Source organism: Pristiophorus japonicus, chromosome 20 (genome assembly GCF_044704955.1).
Source record: "Pristiophorus japonicus isolate sPriJap1 chromosome 20, sPriJap1.hap1, whole genome shotgun sequence".
Lineage (NCBI taxonomy): Eukaryota > Metazoa > Chordata > Chondrichthyes > Pristiophoridae > Pristiophorus > Pristiophorus japonicus.
In genome coordinates, this window is record NC_091996.1 from 42,391,296 (window position 1) to 42,414,367 (window position 23,072).

General features: G+C 39.8%; 1 protein-coding gene across 7 annotated transcripts in view; it reads left to right on the top strand.

The window, feature by feature from the left end:
• The first annotated feature begins 5,456 nt into the window (after positions 1–5,456).
• Positions 5,457–23,072, top strand: part of LOC139232504 (histone-lysine N-methyltransferase EHMT1-like) — a 159,542-nt gene continuing 141,926 nt past the window's right edge. Inside the window, exons 1-2 of one of the 7 annotated variants that reach the window (XM_070862819.1) lie at positions 5,480–5,497; positions 16,675–16,750. In XM_070862819.1, coding sequence (XP_070718920.1) covers positions 16,739–16,750 — 12 coding nt within the window. In that variant the 5' untranslated portion in view covers positions 5,480–5,497; positions 16,675–16,738. Of the gene's footprint in view, positions 5,498–5,770; positions 6,178–13,881; positions 13,930–16,674; positions 16,751–23,072 lie in introns of those variants that run through there. The other 6 variants (XM_070862818.1, XM_070862817.1, XM_070862814.1 and 3 more) reach the window with 6 other exon arrangements.

Genomic DNA, 23,072 nt, shown 5'->3' on the forward strand with positions numbered 1-23,072 from the left:
TTTGTTCATTTAAAGAAAACTCCTTGCAATGGCCCTTGTAATACCATAAAAATGAATAGCTTTGCTAGAAATTTTGAATGTCTTTAAAATGCACTTTTACACTGACATTCTTATTCTTCAACACACTGAAAAAATGCTGGGTCTATTGCTGCTGCACTCACTTACAGTTCCCCAAATCCTACAGCAATAACTACAAGCAAGTCACTGCTTCTTGAGGCAAAGGATAAAGATACAACATGATAACAGGTGAGAGTGACTGCCCTTGACATCAAGGCAGCTTTTGACCGAGTATGGCATCAAGGAGCCCTAGTAAAATTGAAGTCAATGGGAATCAGGGGAAAAACTCCCCACTGGCTGGAGTCATATCTAGCACAAAGGGAATTGTTTGTGGTTGTTGGAAACCAATCATCCCAACCCCAGATCACTGCAGGTCACTGCAACTATCACATTCATAGTTCCTCAGGACTGTATCCTACGCCCAACCATCTTCAGCTGCTTCATCAATGACTTTCCCTCCATCATAAGACCAGCAGTGGGGATGCTCGCTGATGATTGCAGTGTTCAGTTCCATTCGCAACTCCTCAGATAATGAAGCAGTCCGTGCCCGCATGCATTGACCTGGACGACATTCAGGCTTGGGCTGATAAGTGGCAAGTAACATTCGCGCCACACAAGTGCCAGGCAATGACCATCTCCAACAAGAGAGTGTCTAAACACCGCCTCTTGACAGTCAACAAAATTACCATTGTCGAATCCCCCACCATCCACATCCTGGGGGGAGTCACCATTAACCAGATCTTAACTGGACCAACCACACAAATACTGTGGCTAAGTAGAGCAGGGAAGAGGCTGGGTATTCTGTGTGAGTGTCTCACCATCTACAAGGTACAAGTCAGGAATGTGATAGAATACTCTCCACTTGCCCGGGTGAATGCAGCTCCAGCAACACTCAAGAAGCTCAACACCATCCAGAACAAAACAGCTTGCTTGATTCTCACCTCATCCACCACCTTAAACATTCACTCCCTCCACCACCGGCGTACCGTGGCTGTAGTGTGTACAATCTACAAGAAACACTGCAGTAACTCGCCAAGGCTTCTTCGGCATCACCTCCCAAACCCGTGACCTCTACCATTTGGAAGGACAAGGGCAACAGGCGCATGGGAACACCACCACCTGAAAGTTCCCCTCCAAGTCACACACCATCCTGACTTGGAAATATCTTGCCATTCCTTCGTCGTCGCTGGGTCAAAATCCTGGAACTCCCTCTCTAACAGCACTGTGGGAGTATCTTCACCACATGGACTGCAGCAGTTGAAGAATGTGGCTCACCACCACCTTCTTAAGGGCAATTAGGAATGTGCAATAAATGCTGGCCTTGTCAGGGTCACCCACATCCAATAAACGAATAAAAACATTTGCTGTCCCTCCCGCCATGCCAATTGCCAATACCATCAGAAACCCCCTTCCAATTCTGAGAATTGCCCTGCTGTTCGTCAATGATTGAAACTGGATATGATTGCACCTCTGTATAATAATAGGTCTGAGAGAGTGTTTCAAGGATGTAACACATTGGGAGGGTGTGATGCTGATAAAGTTCTTGCGTTCTGCTCGCCTTGTTTATGTGTTGTGTGCTACCCAACATGTCATAATCCATACTTACTTACTCATTCCAAGTCTGGAACCAATCTCCAATGAAACAGAACATGTCAAGCACACCAAATTTCAGATCTATTCTCACTCTATACAGACATTGTTTTAATAACTGCTTCTTGGTAAGTACAGAATAAATAACCAGCATTATATGTAGCCTCACCTCATTAATTATTAACCAATCAGTATCTCGGCCACTGCATTGAATGGTTTCGTCAGTTGCAGTCTCGTGTCTTATGACCCAGATTCATTTTTCTGCCATTAATATGCTAAATATAATTGAATATCAAATGGTTAAAATCTTATCTCACTCGTACCCCTTAAATATAATTGTAGAACTGTGTCATAATAATCCCAAATTATAATTAAAATGGCAATTTCTTAACAAGACGGTTATAAAAAGACTCACGGGAAACAATGTTTGCACTCAAACTGAAAGACCCGTGAACATGATAGCAGATCTTGGTTTATTTGTTTAGCTGGTCATGTAAAATAACACAAGAGGAGTCGAGTTGTTAACAGTATTTCTGTTGTGAAGAGTTACAACAGAAAAATATACATTTACAGTTATTCCAGTCAAATATTTGTCTTTTGTTGCAACGACTTACATTTTAAAAGAATGAATAGATCTTACATTACATCTTAGAGTTAAAGTCAAGCCAATTGTATTGAGGCAAATGAGAAGAATGTAATGGACATTATCGGTAGCTTACTTAAAGCACTTCAGTGTTCCTGAGGATTGCTAAAACAATGGTTAGACGTAAACTGCAGGCAATAAAGCACGGATAACAGCATTGGCTAAAAACATTGGGCGTAGGTCGAAGCAAACCTCCATTATCCTGGAGGAATGTGGAAGTAATCCGAGCGAGGGTTAGATTTAATGAATGCAACTGAACGGCTCTGTTTTTATCCGAGGAGTTGAGGTGGAGAAGAAGCACTGGCTTGCCGTGCTGTACCGTATTTTACAACATTTTACTTCATTTTTACACCGCGTGACTGTAAAATCACACAAAAGGCTGAAAATCTGGCAGCAACTGGAAAACATTAAAAAAAAGGTTGTGGAATTTGTGTTCAGGTCGTTTGGGCTTTTTGCAGAACGAACCCAAATTACAAACTTCCCTTTGAATCTTTCTCCTTTCTCCATCGCCCAGGCCAAGGATCCGAGGGGTTTTTATTACACTGCATCAGATCCACCATTAGGCTAGTGATTATACAGCTGCCAGTTGGTGTCTGTGTTGGTGTGCATTTCACATTGATGTAAAACATCGAAGACTCTTCTTCATCAGACAAAATCTACAATAGGTTAACCGTGAAAAAAGCGTGTACTTTAAAAAAAACCTTTGTTATCCCACATCTAAAGTAGACGATTGGCCTTCGCTATTGTTATTTCAGTGTCTTGCTTTCACCACTGCACACACCATTGTTTCCTTTACAGACACTTTGTGATTCCATGGTACTGTACTGAAAGGAGTACTTTATTTATAAAAATGTTTAATTTATTCAGTAGGCAGCTGATACGAATGAGCGGCCCGTTACTAGATTTGTTATTAATCGCATATTTATTGTGGCTGCAGAACTACAAGCTCACATTTTCCAAAGATTTGTTTTATAATCAGGTTTATTTAATGTCATGTTAATGTCAAATACTGGCAGTGTACAACTGGTGCGGATATAATATACTGTGTGGTAAATAAAGATTATTGTGGTTTCGGAGGACAATACTCATTTTCCAGTGAGTTGACAGGTAACAGTCTCACTGGCTTTCCTTTTTTAAGCTTCGTGGTTCCACAACATTCTTGGACAGCGAGTTGTGCAGATCTTACATTAGGCAATTATTACTATTGGCAATTTTAAATGATTTTATTCACGTAAATGTTCTGTTACCCAAGCAATTTCAATGTCCTGCACCAAATTAATATTTGGATTGCGTGATAGACACGTGATTGTGACTCCAAGTGGAACTATTGAATTCATTATTTTGAAATATTTTTTAAAAATCAGTAATTCAAACGGTCTTCATACAACTTCGAATGCAAAAAGTTTGCCTTTGACAAATGTAATCCAGGCTCTGGGCGCTGAACTGCTCAGACTCCAATTAATAGGCAAACCAGACAGACGCATATGATCTTATACAATATTCATGTAGCACCTCTGACTTTTCATATCATTTACCTTTCCAACATACAGCTTCAGTGTTGGGAAGACGCACGATTTTTAGCTTGGAGAGCTAATAGATTAGTTATAGATGAACTAAATCGTTCGCCTATTCTAGGTTGCATTTTTAAAAAGGTTTGATAATTTTTCAAAATTTCAGTTCTCAGAGTATCCTTTGTTAGTTTTCTAAGTCTAAAGCCATTTGGAGAATAGTGACAAAGATCAGCCAATCATCGCATATATACATGTAAAATTAAAAATATGGAACTATATTATAATTATTTTTAAAATTATGTTTGAATGGAATTGTGTGCAGTTTTTGAGCAGGCATACATACAATGACTGTGGCTGGGGGAAGAAGAGGATGTTCTGACGAAAGGTCATCGACCTGAAACGTTAACTCTGTTTCTCTCAACAGATGCTGCCGGACCTGCTGAGTATTTCCAGCATTTTCTGTTTTTATTTCAAATTTCCAGCATCCTCAGTATTTGGCATTGTTGTAGAGGATGTTTCATGTTGATTTGCTTGCATAATTGCTAAAAATTTGCATTTTTAAAGTAAAATTGTGCACGTTTAAAAAATTGTGCATTTAAAAAAGGTGCATGTTTTAAAAAAAATAGTGCAAGTTTAAAAAAAGTTGTGTATGTTTAAAAGATGCATGTTTATAAAAAAAATGGTGCATGTTTAATGAAAACTGCACGTTTAAAAAAAGTTGTGCACGTTTAAAAAAAGTTGTGCATGTTTTTACAAAATATTCATGTTTAAAAAATGTGCACGTTTTAAAAAAAGTGCAAGTTTAAAAGAAATTGTGCATGCTTAAAAAATGTGCATGTCTAAAAATGGTGCATATTTATTTTAAAAAGTCCCTGTTTAAAAAAAAATTGCACTTGTAAAAGAAATTGTGCATGTTTAAGATATATGCAGGGAAGTAGCGCTGAGTCCATGATCAGATCAGCCATGATCTTATTGAATGGCGGAGCAGGCCCGAGGGGCCGTATGGCCTACTCCTGTTCCTATTTCTTATGTTCTTATGTTTAAAAAGGTGCATGCTTATAAAAAAAATGTGCATGTTTAAAAATATTGTGTATTTTAAAAAAGTTGTGCATGTTTTAAAAAAATGTGCAAGTTTTTAAAAAATGCAAGTTTTTTTTAAATGTGCATGTTTTAAAAGATTGTGCCACTTTAAAAGAAATTGTGCATGTTTTAAAAATGTGCGTGTTGATAAAAAATTGCGCATGTTGAAAGAAAACTTGTGCATATTTTTAAAACATTGTGCATGTTTAAAAATAATTGTGCACGTTTAAAAATATTGTCCATGTTTAAAAAAATCGTACATGTTTAAAAAAAATTGTGCAAGCTTAAAAAATGTGCATCTTAAAAAAACTGCAAGTTAAAAAAAATGTGAAAAAAATTGTGCATATTTAAAACCAATTGTGCATGTTTAAACAAAAATTGTACAAATGTTTTTTTTTAATTGTGCATGTTTAAAAAATGTGCATGTTGTAGTCAAGTGTTGGGGAAGGGGAGGGAGGATTACACAAATACACTCAGCACACACACTGGAGGGCTGCTCCATCATACACACAGACATAGAGAGAGAGCCCACTGTCTCCGAGAGGCGATGACGTCACGCGGCCGGCGCTGCGTCACGGCGAGCTGAGCCTGAGCCATGGCTTCGCCGGATCCTGAGGTAACGAGCAACTTTTCCCTCGCACACTTTACCCTCCCCTCCCCCCTCCCCCGCCCCTCAACCCCGGCCTCAAAAAAACACCACCGCGGGGGAGGGAGAGGGGCATTACCTTCTCGGCGGAGGCTGCGACTCTAAAATACCAGCCGGCGGATTCTCGGGGTTTTTTTTAATTAAAAGTTGGCGCTTTGTGTGTAAAAAAAAGGGAGCCGAGGGAGGCGGGATGAGGAGGAGGAGGAGGGGGGGGCTGGCCTGCTGACCAGAGTGCCCGGGAGCCTGCCGGGCCCCGCAGCCTGCATAACGTATGTGTCGCCAGCGTGCGTGGATGGCAGGCGCAGCCGTCAGGCTGGTTCCCGGGTGACTAGACGGAACGCAAGCCTCGCTCCAACGCCGAGGCTTCTCCACAAGATTTTTTGTTTGGCCAGGCGGTTGGGAAACGTGTGTGTGTGAGAGAGTGAGAGAGAGCATTTTTTTTTGTGCGTTATTATATTTTAAAACAAAAATCTCCGGGCGTTTAAGGTGCGAGTCTGCACTCGACAGTTCAAAAGAAAAGTGATTTTTATTTTTTTTGGTGGAGAGAGGAGGGGGGGTGGGGGGGAAAGCAGAGTATGGAGGATGGATGGACACCTTTCCCAATGGTCAACAGAAGCCTCTTCGAAGTTGAGCTCTTACACGTTGGAAAGGTGGTCTTTTACATAGTATATGCATTTCTGCACTTCTTGCATGTTAGCAGTTTCTTTTGTTTACACTGTGGCCATTGATATTTTGCAAAAAAAAAGAGTTTAAAAAAAAAGCTATGCTGCTTCCTCCAATTTTAGTAGATGGAAAAAAACGATTTTTTTTTGGTTGGGTTGTGCACACTATTAAGGAGATGAGCTTTCTTTTGGGATGTCTCAATTTGGTTATTATAATCTGGTGGTACAGTAAATTGGTTCAAGATTTATTGTGATCTGCACTATCGAGTTCTCAATTCTGCTTGAGCTGTTAAAACCAACTCATTGTCTTGCTGCATATGAATGTCAAAATAAATTTTACTTGAACTTGATCATGACATGTTAACGTTGGTTTGTCTGCTTGCTTGTTGTAAATGGATGGTCTTCAGTATTGAATCACCTTGCTCAATTCCACTAAATTTACAGTAGTTTTAAATTTGAAAGTGGGAAGTGTTTGCAATGTCTAGTGCTGGACATTTGGTATCCTTGCCTCGATTAACCTTTTCCATTTACCAATTTGTATTCCTGTGCATGTTGAAATCTTTCCTTCAGAATCTCACTTTCTCCTGTCATTAATCAGCCTAATGTAGAGGGCCCTTACAGTATGGTGTTGCATTTTGAGACCAGACCAGGGGTTTCCACTTTATATGGTGACCAAACTGTCATTTCAGTTAGGTCAGACAGGCCTGTTTTTCATATAGAATTTGCTACTTTTTTTTTTGTTACTTCCTGCTCTTTGTATTAAAGTTCAGGTTCTTTAAAGCCTATTTTTTAAAAATTGATGCTTCTTATCCATGTTTGCTTTATAATTTTTCTCGAATCAACACGTATGTCCAAGTCTTTACAATGTAGGGTAAATAGTCAGAATGCATCCAATCTCAACAAAATTTGTAGCTGTAAGTGTACAAAAAAGTGCTTTAATTTATTGTAAAAGTTTCATCTTTGATGTTTACATAGGGTAAAGATCATATTGAAGTGAAAGTGCTGTTGCATCTCCATTTCTGTTGGTTTTTGGCTGATGACCTCTACTTTATAAAAATGGGAATCTACCAAACCAATGATGTTGGTTATTTACTGCTGTAGCTATCATCATAATTGGTGTTAGTGATGAAAACCAAGTCAGTTTAAATGATATCTTGCAGCATTTTAGGATCAGTTGACATAATTTGGACAGTAACACAGACTCAATGTCTTTTAGTCATTCATACCAGCAATGTATCAGGGATGTTTATTTTTTAAAGCTGAACAATTGGTGTATTTTTATTCCTGTTCCTATAGTATTGTAATTCCGGTAAACAGTTTTCATGAACTGCATACCATCAGTGGCATGGTCAATGTTGTCTCAGTTATGTTCTAATTGTTTGGGCGAAAATTAGAGTTGACTTTTCCATTACTCTGGGATATATAAATGGTCCTCCAAATGCACACAGTGACACCTACAATTATTTTTTTGAATTACTTGAATTTAGAACTTAACATTAAGATCTTACTGAAGGTGAGTACAGTATGCCTTTTAAACTGATAATGTGCGATGGACAAAATTTAGCCATGAGTTTAACTGATGAAGAATTGGATGTTACCCTGCCCCCCCCCTCAGAATCACAGTTGTTTTGAGTGATTTAGTCAACATCTGTGTATTTCAATTAGTTTATCTCAACCAAATGAAGAACTGTGTGACCATTGTTTTGGTTTAATTACTGATCATTTCTAATCTTTTGCAATTGAACCTTATGAAGTAAGGAATTCAGAAAAATGGGTTAAGGCAGTTTGAGATAAAGCATGATTTTTTTTACTGTACTTCAAATCCATATCCAGAATTTGAAGCGACTTGGAACAAAACCCTGGTGACATTTAGGGATTCTGTAACTATTTCAACTTTTCCCCCAAAATTGTCATATTGGTATGAACTGTTAATAACCTACTTCTGACTACTTGGTGTTTATGTTGTTAGCCTTTTCTATAAAGATGAACTAAAATTGTAAAGGAATAATTTACATTGTTGTGTTTAAAGGTGCTTGCATTTTACTGTTAGCTGTTGATGACATCCAATCTGCATACGGACTGTATCAAAAGCTGATGCAGCATCCTTCATTTAAAAAAAATGGATTTGCACACGATACCAGATGATTTTTAACAGTGAATTAACATTGCTTATCTTGGTAGGGCTAGAGACCTGCAGACAATGTTGCATTTCAAATTTTGTTATGTGTAAGTGGTGTTGTGCAAATTTACAAAATGGCAGAATATGTTAAGATCTTTGTTTTAACTATAGATTTTCAATCAGTGTAAAAAAAAATACACTCTGAAATGTTTTGGATTTATGTCAAATTCAGTATCATAAAAAATAAATTGAGTGTTTTTTTTAAAGATTTAAAATAGTACAGTGGATTAGTCTCCAAATGGCAGGCCTTCATGTCTGCCAGCAGCTTGGACCATGAAATGGCTGAATCTGCAGTGAATTTGTATCCAATGAGCATGCTCAGAATGCTGTAACTGAACCTATAGGGGGAGTAGAAGAGATGACTTGTTTACTGTATTGAGTTGAGCAGATCAAACCAACAGCTATAAAAGTATCCTTCATTAAATGAATAATTTGCACATCTTTCTTTCTGAAAACCTCACCTACATTCCCTGCAATGTTCTCGTGAGTTTTAGATGTCTTCATCTGGTAACTTATAGGATGAGTATTGAAATGGGACAATGCCAGCCTTTGTGTCTGCTACTGTTGATTCAACACAGTCTATTAAGTCTTATGGTGTACTTTGTTCAACTTGAACACGTAATGCTGTTGAGATTTTCAGATTACTACAGCATGCGTATAGTATAAGTGCTATATATATATGCTTTTTATGTTGCCTCTTACCAATTTGGATTCTTACAATTTGCCAGCATCGTAGAGCTTATTGAAATTGGTTAAGTGAGCTGTTTCTTTCTACCAGTACCTTATCCTTTAAGAAGAAGTTCATTTACCCAGTGTTGCTCAAACAAATTTGCCAATAGTTCTAAAATGAATCTAAAGTGTTAGCTAGAAACTGCACAATGTGACAGCTGGTTGCAGTGGATTAAGGCATGATCCAAAATTATATTTTGACTAATAGCTTGTTCTAAGAAAAGTAAATTATTCGTTCTTCTCACGAATGTATGCACTGTCACTTAATGGGGTGTTGGCCAAAGACTGGAAGCATTTTTGATGGTGAGGAAACAACATGCAACTGTTTTTGCCGAGTTGAGTAACAATTTACTATATTGTGTATCAGCATGTTGATTATTTTAAATTATTTTTACAGTAATTAGCTGGATCAGAGATGGACCATGATTATTACTATATTGCAAAATTGGTAAAGAAGCAAACTTAGCCGAAGGACAGCATTTTCAGATTCTTTATTATAAATACAAAAGATATATCTGTAAAAGCTAAATTGTCAGAATGAAAGATGGATTGGTAAAGGACTCTAATGTGTTTTTAATCTATCAAGTTGCACTGTCATGCAAGTTGGGCAGTCTCAATCTTTGTATCTCCCAGTACTGTTGGTAAAATTGCTTGCTTTTTATAGTAAGATTAAGAATTTTAAACTGAATCTTGGGTGAGTTGGTAACATTCTGCCTTTTTACAAAGAAATAATCAATTTATATTGGGAGTCAAGTTGATTTTGGCAGGACACATATTTCGGTGAAATCTCTACATCACTGAAATTTGACTTTACTAGAGTTGTACACTAGCATCATTGAAAGGTTCTGCGGAAATGTTTTCAAACTGTAAAAAAGAAGCTTGATTTTAGTTAAAATCTTTCACAATGGTTACTTGGTCTTGGTTGTGGTCATCTCTAGTTTGTAAACGTGGTCATGTTGGTTGTGGCTTTGTTGTCTCAATGCTTTGATCACTACTAGTTAAACTTTAGCCCTGTACCATCTAGCATGTTGTGTAATTATACTTTGTTTGTGTAACTGTCTTATTGTATACCACAGCAACCATTGGTGTCTGAGATGATGTGCATATATGTTTAAACCCAAAATATCTCTAGATTATCAATGAATAAGAAACTACCAGTACTGTCAAAAGCTGTGCTTGAAACAGCTTTTGTCACCGTATAGACTATATATGCATTAATATGGGATGTGTACCTGTATTAGGTGATTTAATAACCGTATCTGGAGCAGCAGTGAATAACATTTTACTGTTTTCGATTTCAATATGTTTATTACAGCTTCTGTAAGTAGAAGATTGTCCACCAAAGACTACTTAAACGTTTAACTCGATTTGAGATTGTTTAGTTTGTAGTACAGGGTATTGGCTCATTGCTGCATTTTATTAATGAGACAAATGCCTTAATTTCTTTGAGATCATCAGACATGAACCATATTGAGCTGTATTCAGTGGTATATGCAGTACAACATCTCATTGTGGAGGGGCTGTTTTTGTATACTATACTTTTTTTAACACCAAGCCAAGATCTTTTTTCTAATCATAGAATAAAATATCGAAAAGGAATTGATTTGATGCCTCCTACTGATGCCAGAAGCCATTGTTGAGATATTTTTGTAAATCACTTTTTTTTTTTACTTCTGAGTATTTTAAAATTACTTTTCACTGTATATTGGTGCTTTGCTTTCCATATTTATGCCAGAGGTGAGCTGTAACTGATTTGATGTTTTGCTTAGTGTACTTTTGGATTGAACTGTACGGTGGTAGAGCTCATGCAGCATTGTTAGCTTGTGCCTGCAAATGGCAGCCCCACATATCTGCCAGCAGCTTGGTCCACAAAATGGCTGCATCTGCAATGAAATAATCTCCAACAAACACAAACTGAGCCTACAAGGGGAGTTAGGGATGAGCTGCATACTATATTCAGATGGAATAATAAAGTACATATTTTAACAAAAATCCATTTAAAAACAAAAATGATATTAAACTCTAGCGTGCCTTTCTGAGGCCCTTGCCTATTAGCAGATGTTCAGAAAATATTGTATCTAATGAGCATGAATTTTACAGTAAATTTGACCACAGACTTGTTAAACCTGTGGACAAATCCATTGTTTGAGATTTATATAGTGTTGTGTTTGTGCAACCTAGTATTGATTCAAAGGCCTTACATGCATTTTTCTCAAATATGAAGAGTCTTATGATTGAAAACAAAACTTGTTTCTACAAATATTTAATGCAACTGGCCAATAAGATTTATAACCATGATATGAATTGGCACATTAAGAATCTACATTGGGGTTCATGTTCTAGATTGGCATCATCTTGGTTTTTGAAATAGCCTTGGTATGATTTCAACATTTATTTATGACAAATTTAGAGTAGGTTACTTAGGATGAATTAGAGTAGGTTACTGAGGATGAATATGGTTAAGAATTGTTCAACTGTATGACAAGTAATCACTCTGCAAGTTATTTTGTAAACCGTGTGGAAAATAATCCAAGGAACTGTTTTTAGCACAGCAGAAAGCAGTATTATATTGTAATTTTTGGAGTATCTGAATAAATGTTTGTATAAGAATTGTTCAACATAGCTTAGGTTTTAACTTGGGTTAATTTTAAGCCGGTGCTGTGTTCAAATAAGTTCTTCAAACGTAGAGCCTGAGTTAAGAGGATGAATACCTCAAAGAAACGGAATGACTAGCAGCAGCTGTAAATGTTTGAGCCCATAGACAATTAATCTCAAATGAAATGAGTGTTGACTTTTGAGTATGTACAGGGTTTCCTCCAAGTTTAGGAGATTGATGTTAAGAGTAAATTGATAATAGAAACTGAGAAAATTAAGGGGAAAACTAACATTTGACCAAATTTCAATACAAGTTTTCAACAATGTATAGAAATCCTTCATCCACATATTTTCAAAATACTTTCACAGTTAAATGTTTTTAATATCATGAACTCACAGTTTTGAAGTAAGTTCTCTAGTGAGTTCATGAATGTTGGTCCTCATCCAGAAGTGTGGACAGTTTACTGGGAGACCTTGCATTTTACAACTTTGAATATGAATGTCTGAATAAAAACTGCATAACACACCTCATCGGACTAAACTGTATATATATTTTTAAAAATTCAACTGAGCTACACTTTGAACATTGCCTGACTCTTTTTATAATCTTGCTATTATATAAGTTATGTACAGCAGAAATGAGTTCTTACGGTTGCAGTAAGTATTTGGTTATTAATGGTCATGTACTTTATACTTAAGTTTTTACATTTTAATGTCCCCATGATTTGAAAGCTTCAAGTATGGAAATTTTCTTTTTTAGGCATTGAAGTTTGGATCGGTGCAAACATTATAGACTACCAAAACAGCAAAATATGCTGTCATTTGTAGTTTGTTACGGTTTTCTTCATGAAAGAGAATTTGTTTGTGTCTTTAGGATTTTTATATCTGAGGCCGTCTACAAATGTTTTATATTATCTTAGCTTTTTCATTTATTTTTCTCTTTCCTTCTCTTCACCTCCTGTCCACACATTCTCTGGTTAGGAGGGTGGGCATAAGACCTGCTCAAAGGCCTTTGTCAGTACTTCACATGAGTCAAGTTGCCAGGGGATGTGTAAGATTGGCTTGTAGTAACTTGAGCTTTGTCTTTTATAATCCATTGGGGAAAGTGCCATGCTTCTGCTACTACCTTCCACATTAGCCATGCTGAAATTCTAGAACACTGGTACCACTCGAGTGGCCTAGCACATTGGAGTGCTGACACATGGTCTGCTGTTCTGTTTGATGTTGTTTCACCCTATGTTGTAGTCAGATCATTTTATTTCTGTTTTGAATAATTCATATCCATTAAATGGTACAGCCACACCAATCCTCAGTTCTTTTTCTCCATTATGTTCTTGCTCGCTCGTTTGTTTTCTCTTGCTCTTGCTCTCTTGCTTGTTTCTCCCACTGACTTATTTCCCTCTTTTATACTCTAGTTTTTACTCTCCTTTTCCTTTCGTGTTTGTGCGTGAATGTGCTCGCTCTTTTCGTTTCCCTTTTTTCTTTTTGGTTTGCTTCTGCTATCACTTGTTCTTCTCTCTTTGTTCACTCTCAAGCTCTTTAATTTCTCTAATGTATTCCCTCTCATTAGTAGCCCCCTTGTTTTCCTTGATTTCTCTCGTTCTCATTTTATTTGTACCCTGCTCTCCTTTCGTTTCTTTTTGTATTTTCTCTCCCATTATTCTATCTCTCTCTCCCCCCTCCAATCAGGTTTTCATCTCTCCTATAGCAGCAAAATGGCCACATTCTTTATGACAGTGGTCCATTATTCCTCCTCAAACTCTTTGTCAACATGGTCAACCACATCATTCTCCTCCAAATGCTTCTCCGCTGTTGTCCAGCTTGCTGAAACTGGTGTCGCTTGGTGTCTGCTCTTGCTTATTTGCTGATTCCGACTTTTCAACGTGTCTGTTTTGATTTGGTTGAAGAAGCTTCAGCTTTCACTCGGTTACGGAGCACCTTACTGTCATCTTTGTTGAAAGCAAATTGTACTGTGGTAGAGTTAAACCAGGTACTGAATATTGCTTGTTGGCGTAGGTTTTGCAGCATCAGATATGTTCAGTGCATTTCAAAGGTTGTGAAGCTTGCTTCCATCTCTCCAAAGGGTCCATTGGTGAAGGATTGTAGTCTTGGAAAGTGATGATTTAAAACAGGATGAGTTTGCTCACTGCAAGTCCACTCATCGGGAACAAGACTTCAGAGGCAGGTCTGCAGTTCAAATCGGAATGCAAACACTTGGGGTCACCGAGCTTCATCTGGTACTCTTACTGCACTCTTCTCTTGAAAATATTTCTTTTGCTCTTGTGTATCATTTAAAAGAAGACAATTTTAGTGCAGGAAAGTTTAAAAATGTAATATTTTGTAGTTCTCGAAGATGGGAAATTACAGATCTAGCCTGGTACTAAGGTTTTGAACCTAACATCTATATATGGCAGAGTGTTAAAACATCAAACTAGTACAGCATGAAATTTAGGCTGTCTGCACATTTTTCCTTCTACTTGCATGTTCTCTGGATTTTCTGTTATTGTGTAATACAGTCTCCGAATACTCACGGACATTTGTGTTCTTCACCAAGGGAATGATCCTTTTAAAGAGATTCCGTTCAATGTCTTTGGATCCAGAAATATCTTTTGGAGTTTTTGGTCATCAGTGTTAAAACTGTATACCATTTGACATTCAACTCTTCCTCATCTAGTTGTTCTACACTCTTAAATGCATGGTTTTATCAGGAAGTTCACCGTCAACCTTCACGGATGGTTGGATTATTGACAGACTTTTAAGTGAAGGTCTCTTTGTTCTCTTGATTCTTTCTCCCACTCTCCTGAAGGCAATTTTTTTTGCTGGGTGTGCTTCCACAGGTGTTGGCAGTCCTCTGGCATCTTGCCAAGTAACTGTTCTTCATACATGATCACAGGCAATGCTAGCTTGCTATTTGATCTTAAGTTGTGACTTCAATCTTGGCATCAAGAAAATCTTCCCATCTATATGTAGCAAGTGATTGAGGTTTCCACTTTATGGTTTTAGGAATATAATGGGTATACATTGTAATATTCGGGCACTAATTGCGCAACTGAAGCCTCCAAGCTCTCTACAATTACAGCCTTCAATCTTTTCAAGTTGGGAAGACCAGTAGGAAGTGGCCCCCATTCGCTTCTTAAAAACAATGGGCCCAAGTCTTGAGCCGCGCCTAGAACGGCGCAGTCCCGACCTGGACGCCTGTTTTTCGCGCCACAAAGTGCGCCTAAAAAAACCCTCCATATTCTCCACCTCCCTGCAGGTACTCTGGCCCTCGGCGCAGCGCAGCAGGAGCTGTAGGGGGCGGAGCCAGGTCCCTGCGCTGAAAACAGTGCCGGGACCTCTGCACATGCGCGTGCAAGTGCAGTAGCTCCAGGCGCCTGAAACTGTGTGGGAGGGGCCCGAAGCACGCAGCCCCTAGCCCTGGCCGAATGACCTCACTGGGGCTGTGTGAATAAGGCTCCTCCCACGGCCAGCTCCTGCTTCCTCCCGACCCGACTCCTGCTCCCGCTCCCCCCACCCCCCGCAGCCCCCGCCCCCGGACTGGATTCGACCTGACCTCGCTCTCCCCGACCTGACCTCCCTCTCTCCATCCCCCCAACCGAACCGAACCGACCTTCCGACCTCCCACCATCCCCCCCGACCCGACCCGACCCAACGCCACCTACCTGTAAATCTGGTGCTGGGGACGGGCCCTGCCCGAAGTCTCAGGCCCGGCCCGTTCAGCCTCCTTTCTCCCCCCCCCCCCCCCCCCTCCCCTCGCTGTCAGAAACACAGACACTTACAGACAGAAAATGAGAGACACAGACAGAGAGAGAGATAGACACACACTGGAGCGGGGGGGGGGGCATCCCAGCACGCTGTTGGAGGGCTCCCGGTGCTGCAGTCGGTAAGTAGAAAATGTTTTATTTCTTGATTTAAAAAAAAAATTATTTCTTAATTTTTTTTGATTGATTTATTGGTTGATTTATTGATGTATTTGTCATTTATTATTGATGATGGCTCTTTATTTGTAAAACTGAAGTGTTTAATGTTGTAAACTTCCCTTTAACGCCCTCCCCCCCCCCCCCCCACCATTCCCGATGCCTGATTTGTAACCTACGCCTGATTTTCTAAAGTGCAGACAAGATTTTTTCGAGCGTACAAAAATCTTCACTTACTCCATTCTAAGTTGGTTTGGAGTAAGTTTTCACTGACGAAACTTTGAAAACAGGCGTAAGTGGCCGGACGCGCGCCCCCTTTTGAAAAAAAAAAATTCTGTTCCAAAGTGAAACTGTTCTAACTGACTAGAACTGGAGCAAACTAAATGACGAGAATTCCGATTTCTAAGATACTCCGTTCTACACCAATTGCTCCTAAAAATCAGGAGCAAATCATGTGGAAACTTGGGGCCATAGAAACCTATAGTGCAGAAGGAGGCCAATTCGGCCCATCGTGTCCACGCCGGCCGACAAAGTGCTGCATGGCCCTTGGCTAGCAGCCCTAAAAGTTACACACAAACCGATGAACAATGACGTAAAGGCAAAGAGCATCCAGTCCAAACCAGTCTGTCTCTCACAACTGCGACACCCCACCCTAACCGGAGCCATGTGATCTCCTGGGAGAGGCAAAAACCAGATGAAAAACCCAGGCCAATTTAGGGAGAAAAAATCTGGGAAAATTCCTCTCCGACCCATCCAGGCGATCGAAACTAGTCCAGGAGATCACCCTACCCTACCTTGTTTGACGTCAAGATTTATGAAGGAAGTCAGAAGATGTCTTGATGCTCAACACATTGTGGTATCTTAATCTGGTTCCTCGTAAAATATAAGTGTGTGTGTGTACATCTGTGCTTGAATTTCTTGCGCAATGACTGTCTAACTCCGTCCTTTAGGCCAGTGAGCTACATGCACTTGCATATAGATCCTCCATATTTTTGACAGTTTAGGTTGTTATTTGACTTCAACCTGGATTTCTAACCATAATTCTTTTATCTTTTGACTATGTAGACACATATTCAAAGGGAAGTCAGCAAAGAGAAACTTCCAGCACCCTGAAGAGATAAAATAAAGAATGGCGAAGATGGTAATACTGTTCACAGTCAAGTCTGACAGCCATGTTAGTGTAAACTCATATGGAGTAAGACTGGGAAAGCAATAGTTTAGGTGTACATTTAAAAAAAAAAATCTTGGTGTAACCGGTTTCTGCTGACATCTGGTTGATGTAAATGAAATCAATGTTCCCTCATTGCTCAACTAGGTAGTTACTTGGTATTTTCAGTTTGACACTAATCCTTAATTCACTGATGCACTATGCTTCTGCTTTCGATCTTGATGCTCCGGTTTACTGATGCACACATAACAAGAAGTGGGAAAACCTTTTAAGTATGAAGAAAGAGACTCTGGACCAGTGTTGTAGGATTCTTGATGATGTGCCATTAATGTATTTTAGATGTTTCCTCTGTATTAGGGAGGAGAGCCTGTATGACCCTGTCAGGTACAGATTGTATGAGAGTTGGACACATCGCCCCAAGGTACCCCAGTACTTTTCTGTGTCTGCAGTTGATGTAGGAGTTTAATGAGAAGATTTATTATTTTTCCAGAAACAATAGTTCAGGACATTCCCAAGGCAGAGAGGGGGTGGGTGGGTGGGGGAGGCAGGCAAATTGTGAAGGAATGATGGAGATGGCAAGCTTATGTTTTAAAACCTTGAAGATTCCAAGGAGATGGCGGCTGGGATGATTGAGGTCCTGAGACAGAATAAGTTTGAGTATGTACCCATGATGAGTTTTGATTTCCACAGTGAGGATTTAGGCAGGATGAATGTTTTTGGTGGAGTGTTTACAGTTTGGGATGTAAAAGATGTGAAGTTCAGAGGTGTACTGACCATAGGAATACTGATAAGATTGAGAACTCTAGTGACCGGAACAAAGAGAGTGTGATTGCCTTTTCTTCTATCTTGCACAAGAATATGAGAGCTGTTATATAAGCCTCCCATGGTGCAGATAATCAAGTTTTGAGCTTTGTAGAGTGTTGAGATTAAATAAAATGTTTGGGGCAAATGAGGGAAAGGAGCATCTTGGGCAAAGCTTTAGCAATGCAAGAGATGTGGGAGTTTCATTTTGAGGGCAGAATAGCTAGTGAGACCAAGAATGTTGATGGATGAAGAATTAAGGTTGGGCCATCAAAGCAATGATTGGGCTTTTAGACTTGTGACAGAAAAGACCCGAGGCCACTTTATGTAGTTCTGAGGTTGGTTGAAAAGTATCATTGAGGCTTGTGAGATGAATAAATACAACTGTTTTCACTAGATTGGGTTAACAATATTGTCTTCTGCCATTCATTCCAACAGCTCTCACTTTTGGCAGTAGTGTGATGCTGGCAACTATATAATGTTCGATTTTAATTCAAATTTCTATACCAATCCAATATTTAATGGAATAATCAAGAAATGAAAATCTTCAATTTATGAAGTGTTGGTTGTTTCAGTACAGATTGAACCTCGCTTATCCGCACCCTCGGGATCTGGCCTGTTCCGATGGAGAGATTTTTCTGGATAAGTGGAGGTCATGTGTTTTCAACGCTATACAAACCCACTTCCAGCCTCAAGCCAGTTTGGGGCCCGTCGACACCTTCGAGGCCCGTCGACACTTTTGGAGCCCCCCCCCCCCCCCCCAAACACATTCGGGGCCCGCATGGGAGGGAAGCCGGCACTGATTCGACGCTGCAGTAGTCGGGGGGGAGGCGGTGTTGGCGGGCCCTGAAGGTGTCTTGCTTCGAAGTTGGGTACATTTATTTTACATTAATATTTTTCGAGGATCTTGGGTATATTTATTGTGGGTCTCTTGAGATTGAAATGTGCCGTGCAAGTGTAAATGGACGTTTTTTTTTTACATTGACATTTTTCGAGGATTTTGACCGGCTGTGTTGTGCGCATGTGCCACATTGCGGCCGGAAATGGTTCTGAAAGAGGGTTGGTGCCGGATAAGGAAGGTTCAACTTGTATTTAATGATTGTAATGGTATCCAGTTTTAAATCTCCTATGTGGTCTTCATACCACATTAATTTCTAGTCCCTAAAGATTCAAATAGTTATGAAACATGGTAGGCTTAATTATGCTGTGTTCTGTGTTGTCATCGATGACAAAGACTGCCAAGGAACACATCCTCGCTCCTTGAAAAGTGAGAGGGGTGGATAAAGTCTTGCCTGGTTTACTTAATAACTATTAATTCTTCGATCTTACTGTGGCAAGACAATATTAAATTGTTAGTTAATAAATGAACGAGAAGGGTTGAGATCCATGACCTGTTGCAATGTTTGAAGTTGCCAGGTCAACACACAGGTTTTGCATGGCGTAGAATGCCGCAGTTTTCCATTTTTGGGAAGCCAGTTTCTCAAGTTTTCCAACTCGTGAGTTTTCAGGAAGAGCAGCGGAAGTACGATGGCTTGTATCGAAATGTGGTGGAATTATTGAGGTCTTTCAGGCAAATGCTCGAGAGGTTGGCTCCTGATGTAATTTGCATCCTGACTCTCAGCAGGATCACAGAATTGGGGCAGACCTGTTGAACAGACACTCTGGAGAAGTGCAACAAGTGAGACCATAAAATAGTCTGGATTCATATACCAGTCTGTTGATTTGCTACTTTATGATGTCATGAATAGTGTTGAGTGGAGGTATGGGGGCTTCAGATTGAGGGTGTGGGTGGGGGAATGAAAAATTGGAGGGACTTGTAATTGAGCTGTGCTTGTACATCTCCGAATACAGGGTTCATAGTGGTATAAACACATCTTTAGAAAAAGGCTATCTGCTCTCGCAGCCACAATTAGTCTGTGGGTGGAGAAAATTAAACTTTTCTTCATATATAAAGGAATGTAGATTCCCTGATTCCACCTCCAGTCTCTCCTAGTTGTTATAATGAGCAATTTCAATTAGCCTAATATAAATTGGGCTAATATAAGTGGTTTCGAATCATGGTTGCTTCTTGGCCCAGTGTGCCAGAGAAGCCAAAAGAGGTAGCATTCTTCATAGCTTAGTACAGGTTGTACCGCTCCAGTCTGGGACATTCTAATCTGGAAACACCTGTGGTTCGATATTAGTTGGGCCTGAGGGTGAGGAGGGTTTATTTTTTAAAAAAGTTTTTTGATTTGGCTGGAGCTGCTGTCAGTCAATGAGTGTGTTCGGCGATTGGCTGAGGGAGCTGCCCACAGGTTGCCAGTGTGCATGCTGTCGACAGGTACCGGTAAGCGTGACTTCCCGTGGTTCAGAAAATTCTCTGTTCCGGCACCGGTCAGGTCCTAAGGGTGTCGGACCAGAGATGTCCAACTTTGGTAAATGACCTAGTCAACATACAGAAAATGAAAGTCGCCGCATTTTGGGGATCAAGATTAACAGAATCTGGGGCTCTTAAAAACAGAAACTCGAAGCTAGGTATGTAGCTGTAAAGGGCCAAATTCGAAGAACGAAAGAAATAACCAAAGCAAATAGAGCTGAATCCCCAGAGTAAGCTTTCAGGAAAAGAGGGGAGAGAAGAGAATAACATTTGGGGGAGGGAAGTTTGAATAAGTGAACTTGTAACGTACTCTTTGAAAAGCTATACTGAGTTTTGTGAGAAAGAGGCACACTGGGCAGCTTGTGTGTTTTTACATGGATGAGCGATATGGTAGCTTGTCCAATGGGTGTCTTGCTATAAGCGTTAAATGGTAATTGTGATTTTTGTGCATTTACACATTTCAGGACCATGGTGGAAATTTAGACAGCAGTTGACATCAATTTTTTTTAAACATAAATCCATCTGGGCCTAGCTTCTTATCAAATTCAGTGGATAGAAGCATCCAGGTTATCACTGTTGAGTTGAGAGATTGGAAGGCTATGGAGGCTGAAGTTGATTGCTTTTCTATCTGTGTTGAGTTCTGATCTGTGAGAACTGAGTTGATAATCGAGACATCTGCCAGGTTCAAGATTGGTTGATCAAATTTTTGTACATAAGCTAGAAGCTTCTTTTGATTATTGTCATGTTTGTAATAAGCATTAGTGAATGACATTGATGTCTCGGTATTTACTAGGAGCAGCACATCCATTTCTGCCCAGTGGGTGTCTTGCAGTATTTTTAAGGCTGATAAATATTGTATCCCCTAACCAGTATGATCGAATTTGGGGTTGGGAGGTTCTAAGTGGAGAAAGTGTAACATAAATTTAACTAGCAACCTGTTAATTTTGAATTCTGAGATGACTTTCCATTGACAATTTTCTTCCATATATTGGCCCAAGTTTGTGAAGAAAGAAGGATAGCGTGCCTTTCATGACCTCGAGACATCTCAAAGCAATGTAGGAAATGTAGCAGCCAAGGTCCCACAAACAGCAATTAAATAAGTGACTAGATATCCAACTTCGATATTGACATTTGATTTGTTTTGCTACTACCATATGAAAGAAGACACCGACAACTAGATAATGGCCTGGATTTTGCAGTCAGCGGTGAATGAACGGTGCCTATCCATTTATTACACTTGCACGTAGACTTTCTATGGGCTTTTGCACAGGAACTTACAATTATTATTTTTTTTTAGAATTAGGAACAGGAGTAGGCCATCTAGCCCCTCGAGCCTGCTCCGCCATTCAACAAGATCATGGCTGATCTGGCAGTGGACTCAGCTCCACTTACCCGCCCGCTCCCCATAACCCTTAATTCCCTTATTGGTTAAAAATCTATCTATCTGTGATTTGAATACATTCAATGAGCTAGCCTCAACTGCTTCCTTGGGCAGAGAATTCCACAGATTCACAACCCTCTGGGAGAAGAAATTCCTTTTCAACTCGTTTTTAAATTGTCGCCCACGTATTTTGAGACTGTGCCTCCTAGTTCTAGTCTCCCCGACCAATGGAAACATCCTCTCTGCCTCTATCTTGTCTATCCCTTTCATTATTTTAAATGTTTCTATAAGATCACCCCTTATCCTTCTGAACTCCCAATAAGTAAAGACCCAGTCTACTCAATCTATCATCATAAGGTAACCCCCTCATCTCCGGAATCAGCCGAGTGAATCGTCTCTCTACCCCATCCAAGGCTAGTATATCCTTAAGTAAGGTGACCAAAACTGCACACAGTACTCCAGGTGCGGCCTCACCAATACCCTGTACAGTTGCAGCAGGACCTCCCTGCTTTTGTACTCCATCCCTCTCGCAATGAAGGCCAACATTCCATTCGCCTTCCTGATTACCTGCTGCACCTGCAAACTAACTTTTTGGGATTCGTGTACAAGGACCCCCAGGTTCCTCTGCGCCGCAGCATGTTGTAATTTCTCCCCATTCAAATAATATTCCCTTTTACTGTTTTTTTTTCCAAGGTGGATGACCTCACATTTTATGACATTGTATTCCATCTGCCAAACCTTAGCCCATTCGCTTAACCTATCTAAATCTCTTTGCAGCCTCTCTGTGTCCTCTACGCAACCCGCTTTCCCATTAATCTTTGTGTCATCTGCAAATTTTGTTACACTACACTCTGTCCCCTCTTCCAGGTCATCTATGTATATTGTAAACAGTTGTGGTCCCAGCACTGATCCCTGTGGCACACCACTAACCACCTATTTCCAACCCGAAAAGGACCCATTTATCCCGACTCTCTGCTTTCTGTTAGCTAGCCAATTCTCTATCCATGCTAATACATTTCCTCTGACTCCGCGTACCTTTATCTTCTGCAGTAACCTTTTGTGTGACACCTTATCGAATGCCTTTTGGAAATCTAAGTACACCACATCCATCGGTACACCTCTATCCACCATGCTCGTTATATCCTCAAAGAATTCCAGTAAATGAGTTAAACATGATTTCCCCTTCATGAATCCATGTTGCGTCTGCTTGATTGCACTATTCCTATCTAGATGTCCCGCTACTTCTTAATGATAGCTTCAAGTATTTTCCCCACTACAGATGTTAAATTAACCGGCCGATAGTTACCTGCCTTGTGTCTGCCCCCTTTTTTAAACAGAGGCGTTACATTAGCTGCTTTCCAATCCGCTGGTACCTCCACAGAGTACAGAGAAATCCCGAACAGCGCAGTGTCCTCTACCTGCGTGAACATGGCAAATAACGGTCTTATTTCCTCAACCAATTAGATTTGAAGTTTCCCACGCCGTCAGAACCAAGAAATCTAAGTTGGAATGGTTAAGTCAATGGCAAATTATGTACAGAAAGTGAAATAGAAAGGGAAAGAAAGATGGGTTTAAGAGAGATAAGAGCCAATACAAAGTATTAAAAAAAACATTTAATCTCCAACAATAATAAAAATCTAAAGGAATGAGACTCCACACGTGTAAAATTTTGAGTGCCAGAGAGGTTGTTTGGCAGTAATGAAGATTTATGACACTATTAAAAATGTACTTACAATGGAATGGATAAGCCCCAACTT